Source organism: Sciurus vulgaris (genome assembly GCF_902686455.1).
Source record: "Sciurus vulgaris genome assembly, chromosome: 14".
NCBI lineage: Eukaryota > Metazoa > Chordata > Mammalia > Rodentia > Sciuridae > Sciurus > Sciurus vulgaris.
This window is the reverse complement of record NC_136475.1, coordinates 69,352,194-69,366,306: the sequence shown is the minus strand read 5'-3', so window position 1 is coordinate 69,366,306 and position 14,113 is coordinate 69,352,194. Positions and strand designations below refer to the sequence as shown.

General features: G+C 39.5%; 1 protein-coding gene across 5 annotated transcripts in view; it reads right to left on the bottom strand.

Annotated features, from left to right (window-relative positions):
• The window catches only part of FEZ2 (fasciculation and elongation protein zeta 2), a 132,844-nt gene that overhangs the window by 37,209 nt on the left and 81,522 nt on the right, over nt 1-14,113 (bottom strand). For 4 of the 5 annotated variants that reach the window (XR_013758943.1, XM_079109603.1, XM_079109605.1 and 1 more), the window contains exons 1-2: nt 8,974-9,264; nt 4,890-4,998 (exon numbers count right to left, since the gene is read on the bottom strand). Coding sequence is in view for 4 of the 5 variants with exons in the window: in XM_079109603.1 (XP_078965729.1) it covers nt 4,890-4,998; nt 8,974-9,227 (363 nt within the window). In the remaining variant the exon portion in view is untranslated. Of the gene's footprint in view, nt 1-4,889; nt 4,999-8,973; nt 9,265-14,113 lie in introns of those variants that run through there. The other variant, XM_079109606.1, reaches the window with a different exon arrangement.

The window sequence follows — 14,113 nt, the reverse complement described above, 5'->3', positions numbered from 1 at the left end:
ATACACACACACACACACACATATACATACATATACATACATACATTTTTATATATATATAGCATTATACTATATGAATCCAATAATTTTAAATTTGAAAAGCTCTAAAATCCAAATGTTCCAAAATCCAACACTGAGCATTGACATGATGCCAGAAGTAAAAATTTCCACACCTGACCTCATGTGAAAGGTCAAACCCAAAAATGTAGGTGCACTAAAAATATTGTATAAAATTGCCATCATGGTATGTATAAAAGATGTATATGAAACATAAACAAATTTCAATGTTTAGACTTGGGTCTCATCTCCACAATATCTCATGATACATATGCAAATATTCCAAAATCCAAAAAAATCCAAAATCTGAAATACTTTTGTTCTTACGCATTTTGAAAAAGGGATACTTAACCTACATATAAATACAATAATATATTTAATATAAGAAAATAATAAAATTTTATCACCATTATTTTATTCACTAGTATAGAGAATGTACCTAACATTCACGATACAGTAGAGTGGCTAATGGTTCCCATTGCCTCCCTGGTTCCTCATACAGGACCACGCAAAGTTTAAGGGTGACCACAGACTACAGAATATCAGAAACCTGCAGTTTAGAAGAGCAAAGGAAGAAACCACTGGCATGTGATGTCCTAACATCAGGCTGAGACGAGGCTACTTGAGCACTCCAGGATCTGCCTACCTACCACCATGATGAAATTCTACCTCGTTCTATTTCTCACTGCACCATCAGCCCAGGAAAGGTCTGACCTTGTTCTACAGCAAGTCACCGTGAAATTTCAGAACACCATGGTGGGCAGGGGTGTGGGTTGGGGGCAGATTAACAGCATCCAGAGAGAAAAAGACATTAGAAAGGTCAGGAATCAAGATACCATTTGATTCACAATAGCAACAACAGAAGCTAAAAAACAGTTCATATAATTTTCATGTCCCAATAAATTCCACTTTAGAATCTAATGTCCAGCTAGCCTAATGATTAGGTGGGAGCTAAGAATAAAGACGTTTTTCAACATGTGAGTACTCAATCTACTTCTTGCGAACCCTTTCTTGGAAAGATACCAGCAAGAAAATGAAAAGGAGGACGACACAGGATCCGATACAAGAGAGAGGTAAAGGGAGGGAGTTCTTGTGATGATGAAGGAGTGAAAAATTCCAAAATGATGGCTGTGAAGTCAAGCCAGAGAGCACTAGTTCAGAGTAGAGCTGTTACTGCACAAGGCGTCAAGAAAAGAAAAAGAACAGAGAAACTTATTGCTACTTTATTCCATTCACTAAAATGAGTTTTATGGCTGAATTAGTGAGCTAATTATAAAGTAAACAAACCACAAAAAAACAAAATTATTATTACTGGAAGAAAAAAAGAAAGATTGCATGAGAAGTAATTTAATCATATATGCCAAAATGGGTCAACTGAGAACATTTACATAGGTAACACAAATTTTGGATGAAGATCCGTTTGGTTTGCTTGGGGCTAGGAAACAAACCCAGGGCCTTGCATGTGCTAGGGAAGCACTCTACTGCTTAAGCTACAGTTCCAGAGTAAAGATCAATTTAACTAAGGATTTTGATGAGATTATACTGGGAAGATGAGGGAAGGGAAAGTTTGTGTGAGGGCCAGGGAGCTGGAGGATGATAAGACACTAAATTTTCTTCGTCTGGGTAAAAGGTCAATGGACAAAGCCTAAAATTAAAAAATGAAACCAAGTAAAGTGAGCAGGTGATCTGCTAGAAGCAGCAGCTGAAAGGCTGTGTCTAGTAGCTAGAAATCAAGAAGACAGTGAGGACAGGTTGCCTTTCCATCCGAGTCCTATCACCATTATCCCTTTACTAACTTAATAAGAAAGAGAAAAGGTCAAGAGACTAGGCTTTTCACGAGGGGATGTTAGATTTCAAGGTGCCACAACGTGATCACAAGGGGGTGTGGATGACACGGAGAGGACCTAATAATCATTGTCAGGGATCCTCACAGCTCAAATTCACTTGTCCCACCACTGTTCTATCTTATAGCTTGAGCACCATAGTTTTGTTTTATTTTCCCCTCTGGCTTATAAATGGGTCCAAAAGATAGGATTAATACCAGTAAACCATTATAATAAATTTCCATGAAACAGAAATAATGATCCCAGATCATCTTTCCAGAGAGGGAGCCAAGCCCATTCCCCACAGAGATGGCATATGCTAAGGGCTGGAATCCCTTGCAGGCTTTGAAAACTAACCCTGGCTATCATGGGGATCATTAGTCACTCTTCCATTAGGCATAAATATGCCATCTTTGTGCCCAACATTCCTGTCACTCCTTCCTATGCTGGAGTTAGATTCAGAGCTGGTGGTACTGTTTCCCTGTATAAAACTGCAGATACATCAAATGGAAAAAATGTGCCTGTGCAAGAATTTGAAATATCCCAGTTGACTAACTGTAGAAAAGTCTATCAAATTTGTACATCTTAACCTTCAGTGAAAGAATATAAAAATACTGAAACTAGCAAAGTATCTTTTTTCTCATCTTAATGTTAATAAAAAAAAAATTCTTCTATCATTATCAGGAAAAAAATTTCCTGTACACCCTGTTTTACAACTAGGATAATCTAAAGAATGCTTCCAAAAGGTAAAGTTTACATAGGTCAGTCATGGAAAGAATAAAGCACCCATTTGGACAACAGGAAATAAAATAAGTTTTCCAGGTTTAAAAAATGTTTTTAGTTATATGCAATGTGGCTTCTGACATAGTGCTTGTCGCCCCCTTGTTCTTTATTAACTCCATGCATGTTATAATCCTTCCTGAATAGCAGCGTTCTAATTTCAATTCTGTTCATCACCAAAATAGTCATGTCACAATAGACAGATGATTGATTAATAGGCAGATGACAGATGATCATGTGTACTTTAATCTGCTGAGTTAATCCAGGTAAAGCTTTTATAATCAGTACTACCATTAAATGCTACTTCTTTACTAATCACTACTCTGTAACATTACTCTGAATGTTGAAACAACAATCAAACAGCAGTAGAAGGGAGCAGCTTGCCCAGTGCAATCTAGGATTTACATTTCACTCAATGAAATAGGATTAGAATGCCCTATTCTTGCTACTAATGTGCTTCTCTTCAAAACTATACAAGGAACTCTTCTATGCTATTTTTCTAATATGTCAAACAAAAAAGCATTCATGAGCTAGCTACCATAAATTCAGCACTATTTTAAATAGAGATGAAATATTTTAAAAACCTTCCATCATGATCTCTGAAGAGTATATACATTCATTCACATTATTCACTCATTCACTCACTCAACAAACGTTATCTTTATTTTTACCATGTGGCAGTACAGTGGTAATTACTAAAAAGACAAACAAAAAGATACCTCTCAGGAAGTCACAATCTGAGTCACAGACTAGAAACACAGATTAATAAGAGAACACAGTAATGATTTCACAGAGACATAGACAAAGTGCTGTGGGGCTAGTACCTGTGAGACAATGGGGCTAATTCTGAGGCAGAGATAACAAGTCCTTTAAAAGTTCACAGCCCCACAAGTGTCATGGATTCCTACACAGAAGAGTGTGTTTTCCTCCTGTGCAAGGATTTAGGCCATGGCTGAATGACCATCTGTCAGAGATGCTGTGGATGGGGATTCCCCCAAGTGAGGGGCTGGATTAAGTGTCCTTTAAAGTCCCTTCCAATTCTAAAATTATGTAATTCCATGAGATCAGCAAAAGCAAAAACAGTAACAGGAACCTTCAGAGCAGGAGGGGTACTTGCACGAAGCCCAAAACGACAGCTAGGACCTGAATAAACAGAGTAGATCATGACATACTTTGTTTTATTCCTTTTCATTAAACATGTATCAGGTCAATCTGCAAAGCTTAACGGGGCTAATGAATGGAACAAACAATAAGACTCCACACCTACTAGAATAATGGGAAATAGAGTCAGAATTCCATATTTTACAAGAAAATGAAAGCAGCAGGTTGTTCTGGGTCACATATTGAAGAAACTCATTTCCATGAAACATTAACAATACTCCTTAAAATACTAACAGTCACTCTGCATTATACTCCCAATAATCACACAATTACACTTAATGAAATACAGAGCATTCCAGAATAACTGACGCCAGCTTGTACTGTAATCTAATGAGGAAATTAAAGTCTGGCCATGAAACACAATGTGGTTACATTCCTCATCAACTTCAAACAAATTCATCATTGAGATTTTTCACTTCAAATAATTCCATTCCTTTTCTGATCCCCGCAGCCATCCTGCCACTTGGGCTCACACTCAAGGCACCTTCACTTGACAATACCAGAATGCATGCTGGTGCCTCGAGCCAGGTAAATTAGCCAAGAACACATTTAAGCCAAGAAATGTCTTTTAGTGGTTTCTACTATTCACAGGAGTCCAGAGACTCCTGATGACATGTCATGTCCAGAAAGTCATTAAATTCACCAAAAACTTACATCACATCGATGGTTAGGATTCTCACTGAGTGCTCTGAGCACATCAAAATTATGTTCTATAAGCACGAAAAAACAGTGACTGTTGGTGTTCGCTGTTTTCCACAGTGATGGAAATTCAGGTGAGCACACAAAAGTGAGCGAGTGCTAGAGAGAAACCGGAGCACAGTGCTAGCAAAGCGAAGGCCCGTGGAGCCAAGATAGCAAGAGAGGAGGGGCCCTCTAAATACTGTGAGCTTGCAAAGGAGCAACTCAGGCCGGGAATGGAGCTCAGCAGTAGAGCACATGCCCAACCCAACCCCCACGCCACCAAACAAAAACAAAAAAAAAGAGGTAACGCAATAAATTTGTGCTCAACAGAAATAATAACTGTTTAGTTTTGCTCTGGGCATCAGTTACGCAGAAGTCCTAACTTACCCCTTTCTCTGAGAGGTTCAGAGTAAGCAAGTGCAAGGTCCTTGTGTGGGATGACTTCCAGTCCACAGGCATCACATTTCCATAATTATCTGTCAGGGCATTCCAAATCCTTGAAAAGAAGAAAACTACATTCAGTGAACATGAACACCCTATACATATGTCTTGTTCAACAAATATTCAATACTACAATGAAAGGAGGACACCAAATAGTAAACACCAACAAAAAAAAAAAAAGACATACTGTTTCTCAGAGAAACACCTACTATGTAAAGTCTCCTAAATAAGACTACTGTGAAAATGCTATAAGGCTGACAAAAAGTCCTGGGGGAAAGGGAAGTGGTATTAAAAACTCTAAGACAGTCACTAATACTTCCCATCCTACTATGTACCAGGCACAGGTCAAAGCAGTTTATACAAATTAACTCATTTAATCCTCAAAAATAGCTTTAGAAGTAGAACCCAGTATCATATCAATTCTGCAGATGAGAATGAAACACAGAGAGGATAATTAATGTTTCCAAGGCCACAGATAGTAAGTAGACCGTGCATTACAATTCTTTTTTTTTTTCCTATAACTTTCAAACACAGAGACCACTTCATAAAATGAATAATCTATGTCTAACCAAAATCTTATTTTCCTAAATTCTGAAGAAAGAATTCAGTCTCAAAGTAAACCAGGATGTAATATCTAATTTTTAATATAATGGGCTAAGGATTAAGACTGATGAAAGGGAAAAGAGAGTTCCTATATCCAATGCAGTTATCCTTCCTTATAAGCAAACAGCGTTTTGCAAGTGATGAGGCAAGATGCAAAGGGCATTTGACTAGGAGTCAGGACACCTACTCTCTTCTCCTTTCTGGCCCAAACAATGTCTTTGGCCCTGTCCCTTAACCTCTCTGGGTGACAGCTGTCACACTATAAAGTGATGCTTGAACAAGAAGCAGACATTTTTTCCAGTTCCTTTACTCTAAGCATTAATTCAAATAAGTCGTATTGGGAAAAGTTCCAAACACCACCAGAAAAGCAAACTCCAATTTCATGACCGAAATTCAGGTTTCAGTAACAAAGAAATAATTAACGTAGTATACATGACATTTTATGAAAAAAGAGTTCAGATATACAAACAAGATGAAATTCAGTTAGGGTAAAAAAGTTAAATACTATACATTTGAGCTACTTACTGGTTGTAAGAATGTACAAATAAATATATCATACAAAAAAAACCACTAAAATGAATAACAGGTTATCTAATTGTAGGTCATTAAATATTCATGCACTCCTTTTTTCCAAATGTGTGTGCAACTAGGGTACAAAAACAGTCTTAGTAGGGGCATAAACATAAGAATACAAGTTTAAAAACGAAGAAGCAATATACTTGATATAATGAACAGGGGTTTGGTGCTAAAAAGCAGAAGGTGATAGGACAGTGCTACTTTAAGCATAACATCCCAAATAACATTTGGTTTCAAGATGCACATTAGCCTCAATGAAAATGTGAACCCAAAATGCTCTAGAAAACTGGGTGGTTTATCCAGTACATCTCCCAAATGTATGGTTTGTTTCTAATTCTCTCTGTTGGGATCCAACTCCTCTAATGTGAATCAGCCAGAATCAGGCAATGCCTCTGGACTGCTACTTAATGGGTTTCATGCTTTTCTGGGTAAGACTTTCAAATACTCCATACCTAACTATATACCTAACCCTGGTCAGGGAGTAGAGCAAGACATTAGTAGGGGATGATAGTCCAGAATTTGACATGGGGCCAGGGGTATTTTATTTGTTGTCTCCTTCTTAAAAAAAAAGGATATAAGAAAAGAACAAGTGGAGTGGAATATGTCACCTAGGAGTGACTGTGGGTAACTCTTCCAAGTGACTCTTCCAAGAAAGTGAAGGGCAATGCAGAGTTCTCTACCTCCAAAGATGTCAGAACAACTGTAGTTGAAAAGGGCATAGGGCCAGCTTTAGTGATGGATTTCTAGAATTCTCTACTCAAGACATGAACTTCCTTCATCCTTATCATAAGATATTACCACCAGTCATAAACAAATTGCAAGATAGCTCCTTTTGAAGGAGGTCAAAGTCCTGCCAACAGTGAAATCTGCACAATACCCTTCTAAAGTAAAACCCTGGGAGTACAATCCATACCTACCAAACAAAAACCAAGGCTCCAAAAAGTTAAATAAATGGCCCTAAGGCAAGGCCATATCTGAGTAAAAGAATTTTCAACTCTTACTAATGAAAGGAACAGGAAAGAACTCTGCCAAAGAATGGTGAGCAAATTCATACAACAGAGAGGGACAGTGACAATGGTGACCAGCCACGTTCCTGAGAGAGATTTCTTATGCATTCCCAAATTAAGAAACATGCATTACTACCAACATATCACCTACTACAAACCATTATCAAGAATAACAAAATAGTTTTAAATGTTACAACCTGTCTAAAGCAAAAGCCAAAAAAAAAAAAAAAAAAAAAAAAAAAAATAATTTCAGGAAGGTCCAGGTGAAACAAAAACAGGGACCCATAATTATCTTCGTATAAGTCACTCACCTATTTTAAGTAAGTTACTCTTATGAATGTAATTTTAAAACCCATAATGTTTCCTAGTCTTAGTGATTCAGAGCACATAAATCTACATATAAATGCAACTATCTTCTCTTTGAGAAATGACTTTCAAAAATGTCTTCTACTACCTGCATGCTTACCTGTGTATATAAATCCAGTCATAAACTTTCCCTTCCTGTATAGCTGGGCAGGACACTATACAAGGGAACCAGTAAAAAGAGATGGTCTACATAGCTGCTCAGTAATGCTTATAGATTCCACCACACCAACCCAACTCCCTCTTTTCAATCTTCCTATATTTTTCCTGATAAATGTGATTCACAGAGGAAAGGAGACTACCAGGTGAAGACTCTTTCTCTGCCTATGAATCCTTGCATCTCTACAAGAAATCCTACCCCCTAACCTATAGTATCTCCATCCCACGAAATCTCTGGAAACCCATCCTATCCATGTCCTCATTCATTTTACTTTCAACCTCTCCTGGGCTATTTTCCCCTATAAATACAATACGCTTAGGCTCCCTCACTCTCGCCATTCCTTTTACAATCTTTTGGGGTTAAAAGGTGATACATAATTACAACCTTTATCTAACCAAATTATAAGTGGGGATGGGGTGGTTAAGGACCTCTACCCCTTCCTTCCCCCAGCTCTCATAAATCCCTGTGAATTTCCTATCCTTGAAATTAATCACTTCGGGAGATTCTGTAATTATTGTTTATGCATTGGTCTCCCCACCACACTGAGATCCTTGCTATTAATAACCCGAGCCCTCTTTTCTGCTTCTGTGGCAGCTTGCACTCCACCAGCGATCTCAGGTGGGTCCAACAGATTCCGGGGGCATAAATGCTGCTCACGTTGGTACCTCTGCGCATGCTGAATCTTTGATCTAAAATGCTAGACCCTTCTTCACGTGCCAGGCAAACTCCCACTCATCCATTAGGACTCAATTTGCAGGTTGCTTTCTCTATTAAGACTTTCCCCCAGGCACAGTCTTTTAAATCTCCCATATTTGGTACAAGTTATCTATCAGAACACTTATCACACACACGGTACAAATACATTTACAAATCTATGTCCCATCCTACGTTGTGCCCTACTTGAGAAGGACAATGTCCACTCATTTTGGTGCTCCCAGTGCTCAGCAGCGTCAGGCACTTAGCTGGCGCTTAATAAATGCGAACTGAATGAATGAAAGGCTCACACCTGCCCCAGGAGGTACGGTCTCCAACTACAAGCTACAGGAGATTCCCTCTGAGACCAAAGAAGGGCTCGGTCTTGAGGAAGGAGGACGGAGGGGCAGTGACCGAGGGGGAGCAGGGATTTAAATCGCCCCGGGAGCGGAGCAACGCCCCCCCGCAGGAGGCGGGAGCGGGGCGGGCCGCCGCGTCCGTGGAGGCGGAAGGAGGGCGCGGGGAGGAGCCTGCGGCCGGAGTCCCGCCGGGCTGCGGGCCGAGGGCCCGGGGCAGGGCAAGTGGCAGGGGAGGCTCCCGCCCGCTACCGGCCCGCGCCCGCACTCACTCGTCCCCCTGCAGGAGGCTGCGCTCGGTGATGGGCCGCACGGCCGCCCGCGGGGGCTCGGCGCCGGGACCCGAGGGGCGGAAACACAGGCTCAGCTTCTCCTCCAAGCTGCAGGCCAGCGCCGGGAAGCCGTCGCCGCCCGCGCCCGCCCCTGCCCCGGCCTCGGGGCTCGCGTTACAGTTCTCCTGGTCCAGGAGGCTCCGGGCCGGCTCCTGGAACTCATAGAAATCCTGCCAGTCCCCGTCCGCCGCCATCGCCGCCCGGTGCTGTCGCGCGCCCCGCCCCGGCCGAGGCCCCGCCCTCCGCAGGCCCCGCCCCTCATCAGGCTCCGCCCCCGGCCGTCTCCGCCCCGCCCAGCCCAGCCGGGCCCTGCTCCGCCCGCTGCACTGGGGTACCAAGTTCCAGATACCCTGCCAGGGAGTTGACTGCGGGTGCGCAGAGAAAGAGTTTAACTGCGTTGAGTCACTTCCTAAGTTTTTATCATTAAGGAATGGCTTCCCTCATAGCTTCCCTTACTAACACCCTGGCTTAAATGTGGCTAAAATAATCTCTTTAAACTTGCGACTTAATGTCAGATTATGCCCGAAGATTAATTTTCCAACCAGAATTACAACCAGAGTTCCTGGAAAATGTTTTAAGAGATACCGAAATTCATTCCACAAAAATTTTATGTCTCTCACGTGCAAAGCATATACGAAGAGAATAATTACATAAATTAAAATGTGCAAAGCACTTAGAAAATATCTTGTGTGTATGTTAGAAAACTAATACACGGGATCTCCCTACAGGGGACTTACAATGTCCTTGGAGTGAAAAGACTAAAAGGAAATGATTTGTACCTTGTAAAAAGTATGGGGAGTGGAAAGTTATGAGTATATAGCATTTCAGTTTTGCAAGATGAAAAGATTTATGGAGGTGGACGGTGATGATGGTTGCACAATAATATGAATGAACTCATCACCACTAAACTGTACACTTAAAAAAAGGTTAAGATGGTAATTTTACGTTATATTTATTGTGTATTTGACCACGATTTTTTTAAAAAGTGAAAGAAAAAATATTATAAGAAAATGTGAATGCATAGAAGCAATAAATGCTTAGGAGTTGATAGAGCAGTATCTTTGAACAGGAATAATTGAATACTTCATTTAGGATGTGAGACATAATTAAATGATGAGCCCTAATTTTGAAAGACACGTCTGAAATTAGTAATAAAAGTTTTTTCCAATATTGTTTTGTTCACCTCTTCCTCCCCCGCCTCCTCTTCCTTCTCCTCCTTTCTTCTTCAAGAAACACTTTACCTCTAAACCACATCCCCAGCCCTTTTTATTTTTATTTTTTTATTTTGAGACAGGGTCCCACTAAGTTTCTTAGGGCCTTGCTGAGTTGCTAAGGCTGGCTTTGAACTTGCAATCCTCCTGCCTCAGCCTCCCCAGCCACTGGGATTAGTTGTGCACCACCTTGACATGCCAAGACTTGAATTACTTTTCTTAGTCAATTTGTGATGCACACTCTGCAGTAAATAAAAGTGCTCTCAAGGTATGTTTCTGTGAGAAACTAATATTTGTCTGTAGTTTTGTGACTTTATGGGAATAGAGCGATGAGATTAGAAAAAAAGCTATAGTATGGAATAACATGTGAATGGGTGTTTTGTAGATTTCAGTTACTGTAAATGTGAAAAAAAAAACAGCAGAAAACAGTTTAAATAGTGCCATGTTTGTCACTAGATAACATTGAATTGCAATATTTCTCTTTAAGATCTTCCACACCTCCTCTTCCCTTGCAGGACCTGATGAGGTAAGCCACGCCATCCAATAGGAGACCCCACTCTACCTGTGCTGTGCTCCCATTCCCTTCTTTTCCCACCTTGCTTTTTCCTTCTGTTCCATTGGTACTTGTTTGACTTTCTTTCTCCTCCCCCCCTCCCCGGAAACTCTAGCTCCAAGCTCCTCTTCCCATATTTCCTAAATAGCTCACTTTTCAGCGCTCTCCTCCTCATCAGCCGAATTCTAGAATTCTAGCTTCCTACACTGCCTCAGATCTGGAAGAAGTACAGGTGTCTTGTCAGTCCACCACCCTTTTTAGATAGGTCCGTCCAGACCCAAAGGCTTCTGATGAAGAGGAGGGTCCCCCGCTTCATTTTATTTCACATGGCCTAATTTTACTAATTGATAAGCTTGCACCTATTTGGGGGGCCCTATTATTTCCTACCAACTCCTAGAGGCCATATGAAAATGAAAATGTGTAAACTTATTTGCTCACTTGATAAATTAAGAAACGTTAACCTACAAAAACTTTTAACTGGGCGTGGGGCATGCCTGTAATTCCAACCATCGGGGCGGCTGCGGCAGGAAGATTGTAAACTTGAGACCAGCTTCAGCAATTTAGTGAGGCCCTCAGCAACTTAGTGAGACCCTTTCTGAAAATAAAAAATAAGAAGGGCTGGGAATGTGGCTCAGTGGTAAATCATACCTGGGTTCAATCCCCAGCACCAAAAATAAAAATAATTTTTAGGATTTGATTCAAAACTAAGAAGAGAATGTAGAGTAACTTCTAAAAAACCCTTTAACACTTGACTATTATGGTCATATGAATCATTTAAGATGAAAATCGTTATTTTCAATGTATTTAAATTTGTTCATATTACAGTGGAAATTTAAATAACAAAAAGGGGGAAAGTAGATTATTTAACATGTAGACCATCTAAATGTAAAATTAATTAGAAAATATCAGAACTACTAAAGGAAAGAAATTAGAATATATGACAATATATGACTATGAAAGTATATTTAGCAAATGCTGAGGGTATTATAAAGCAACAGATAATGAGGAGGTATATAAATGAAAATATCTCAAAAAAAGCTCAGGTGATAGCTAAATTTATTCAATAATTATAAGAAAAGTGCTGAGGAAATAAAAATAAAAATAATTTAGTAATCTGTGTTGAACGAAGAATGTAAGGAAAGAGCTTGCTTGTCAAAAAGGAAAGGAGACTTCTTTCCATTTTTCTATTTTAAAAAAATCAAGGAAACCCCCCCTTTTTTTTTTCAATACTGGGAACTGAATCCAAGGGTGCTCTACCACTGTGCTAACATCCCCAGTCTTTTCTATTTTTTTATTTTGAGACAGGTTCTTGCTAAGTTGCAAAGGCTGTCCTCAAATTTGCAATCCTCCCGCCTCAGCTTCCAGAGTTTCTGAGATTACCTGTGCCTGAGATTACATGTGCCTGACTCAAGAAACTTGAGCAATCAAAGACCACACATAAAGAAATGATAATGTTTAAGGAAATTATAATGTTCAAGGAGATGGAAATGCTAATTACCCTGATTTGATGATTACATATTGTATAAATATATCAAATTATCACAGCATACCTCATAAATATGTACAATTTTGTGTCAATTACAAATAAAAGGACCACACACAATCTAGCCTTCATTAACAAAGAATATTTCATTCCAATTACTCAAATGTTATAGAGATGAATCTTTAGCAAACAGCTGTGCCTTTGATTTTAGTGATTAAATTGGAGTTATTATCAGGCAGAACCACCCTGTGCAGGCGAGTGCTGGACCACTAAGAGAAGGAGCCAAAGCAATCCACATGGATACAGCCTTACGAGGTACAAAGACAGTTAGGTAGGGAAGGCAATTGGGGGCACATGTCCAATTATGTTCTGAGGGATCATACACTGGTCCCCAAAAAATAAATGGAAAGAAGCATTGGTGAGAGTTGTTCATCTAACATTAACATTTGTTAACGTATCTTTATTTTACCTTCTGATTAAGTATGTATTTTATACTACAAGCATGTAAATTAACTTCACCGGAAAACAATACGAAATTAATAAAATAGACTACTGTCTTCGGAGGACTTAAGTTTTCAGAGAGGCATTAGAGGCACTAATTCTAAGAAATTCAGTGGAAATGGACACCCTCTCCCTAGCCTACAGAAAGTGGGAGGAGGGAGACGCCAAAAAGCAGAGTAAGTCCATTTCCCACTGATTTGGGGAAAGAATTTTTTAAATAATAATAATAATGAGCACAATGGCAAACCATTTGTAGGTGACATTGTTGTAGAGTCACAAGGCACATCTGGAGACTAGGGGGCATCAAACGAGGCATCAACAGGTTTTAGAGAGAAATAGACAGGGGAGTCTGCAACTAAAGAGAAACCAGGAGGCTGGTGTTCCATTTGAAAGAGATAAATGGGTTATACTTTGTGTCTGATCCAGTTGCACATTTAATGTTGGTCACGTACATTATGCTGTATCTTCTGATATTTTTTATATAGGCTCAAGAGTGACAGGACAAGGGAATCATATCATCCAGCAATATTCCACAAAATCAGCCATAGGAGTCCCCCAGAATTGCACTAAGCAGGGTGTTAAAAGAATAAGCATTAAAATTGAATTCCTTTAGGATTTTGTTTTCACAGATCTTCATTTGTTTCATCCCTCCAAAGTTTTAATATTCAGAAATGTTTAACAAGTCATTTACTATCTTTAAAGGAGAAAAATTGTGAGGTGAGACTAAGTGTGGGGATGTCTACTCTACATATCACAATTTTTTTTCAGTACTGGGGATGGAACTCAGGGTCTCACACATGCTAGACAAGGGTTCTACCACTAAGCCACATCCTTGGTCCCAACATATAACAACGTTTAAAGCTATAAGTTTAATAGGGCTCCCACACACACACTTTATTTTCCTTTTTCTAAATGTGGCTGAAATATCCTGACAGCAAAAGAGCTATGTCAATATTGTTGTGTCAAAATAGCCTCATCAAAATGTGATGGACTTAAATAAATATGTCATTTAAGTCAGACAGCATTGAATCTACAAAAGCAAAGCAAAGCAGTCTATTAAGATAATCATTTACATAATTTAAGCAAGCACACGCAAGAAATTGCTCAATTCTCTGCTTGATTGACTAGGGTAGACAGAAGTAGTTAATTGTTTCTTATCTGACACATAGAGTTATGGCTAGGTGATTTCTGAATTTCTTGTTACATAGTTTAAAGATAAAAAATGTTAGTGTTATTCCATGTTGTACAGAACAACTTTGTAACTTTGAGAAGGACTGATATGCTCTTTGAAAAACTGAATTAGTACATACCCTGAATGTCTCTGAATCTCAC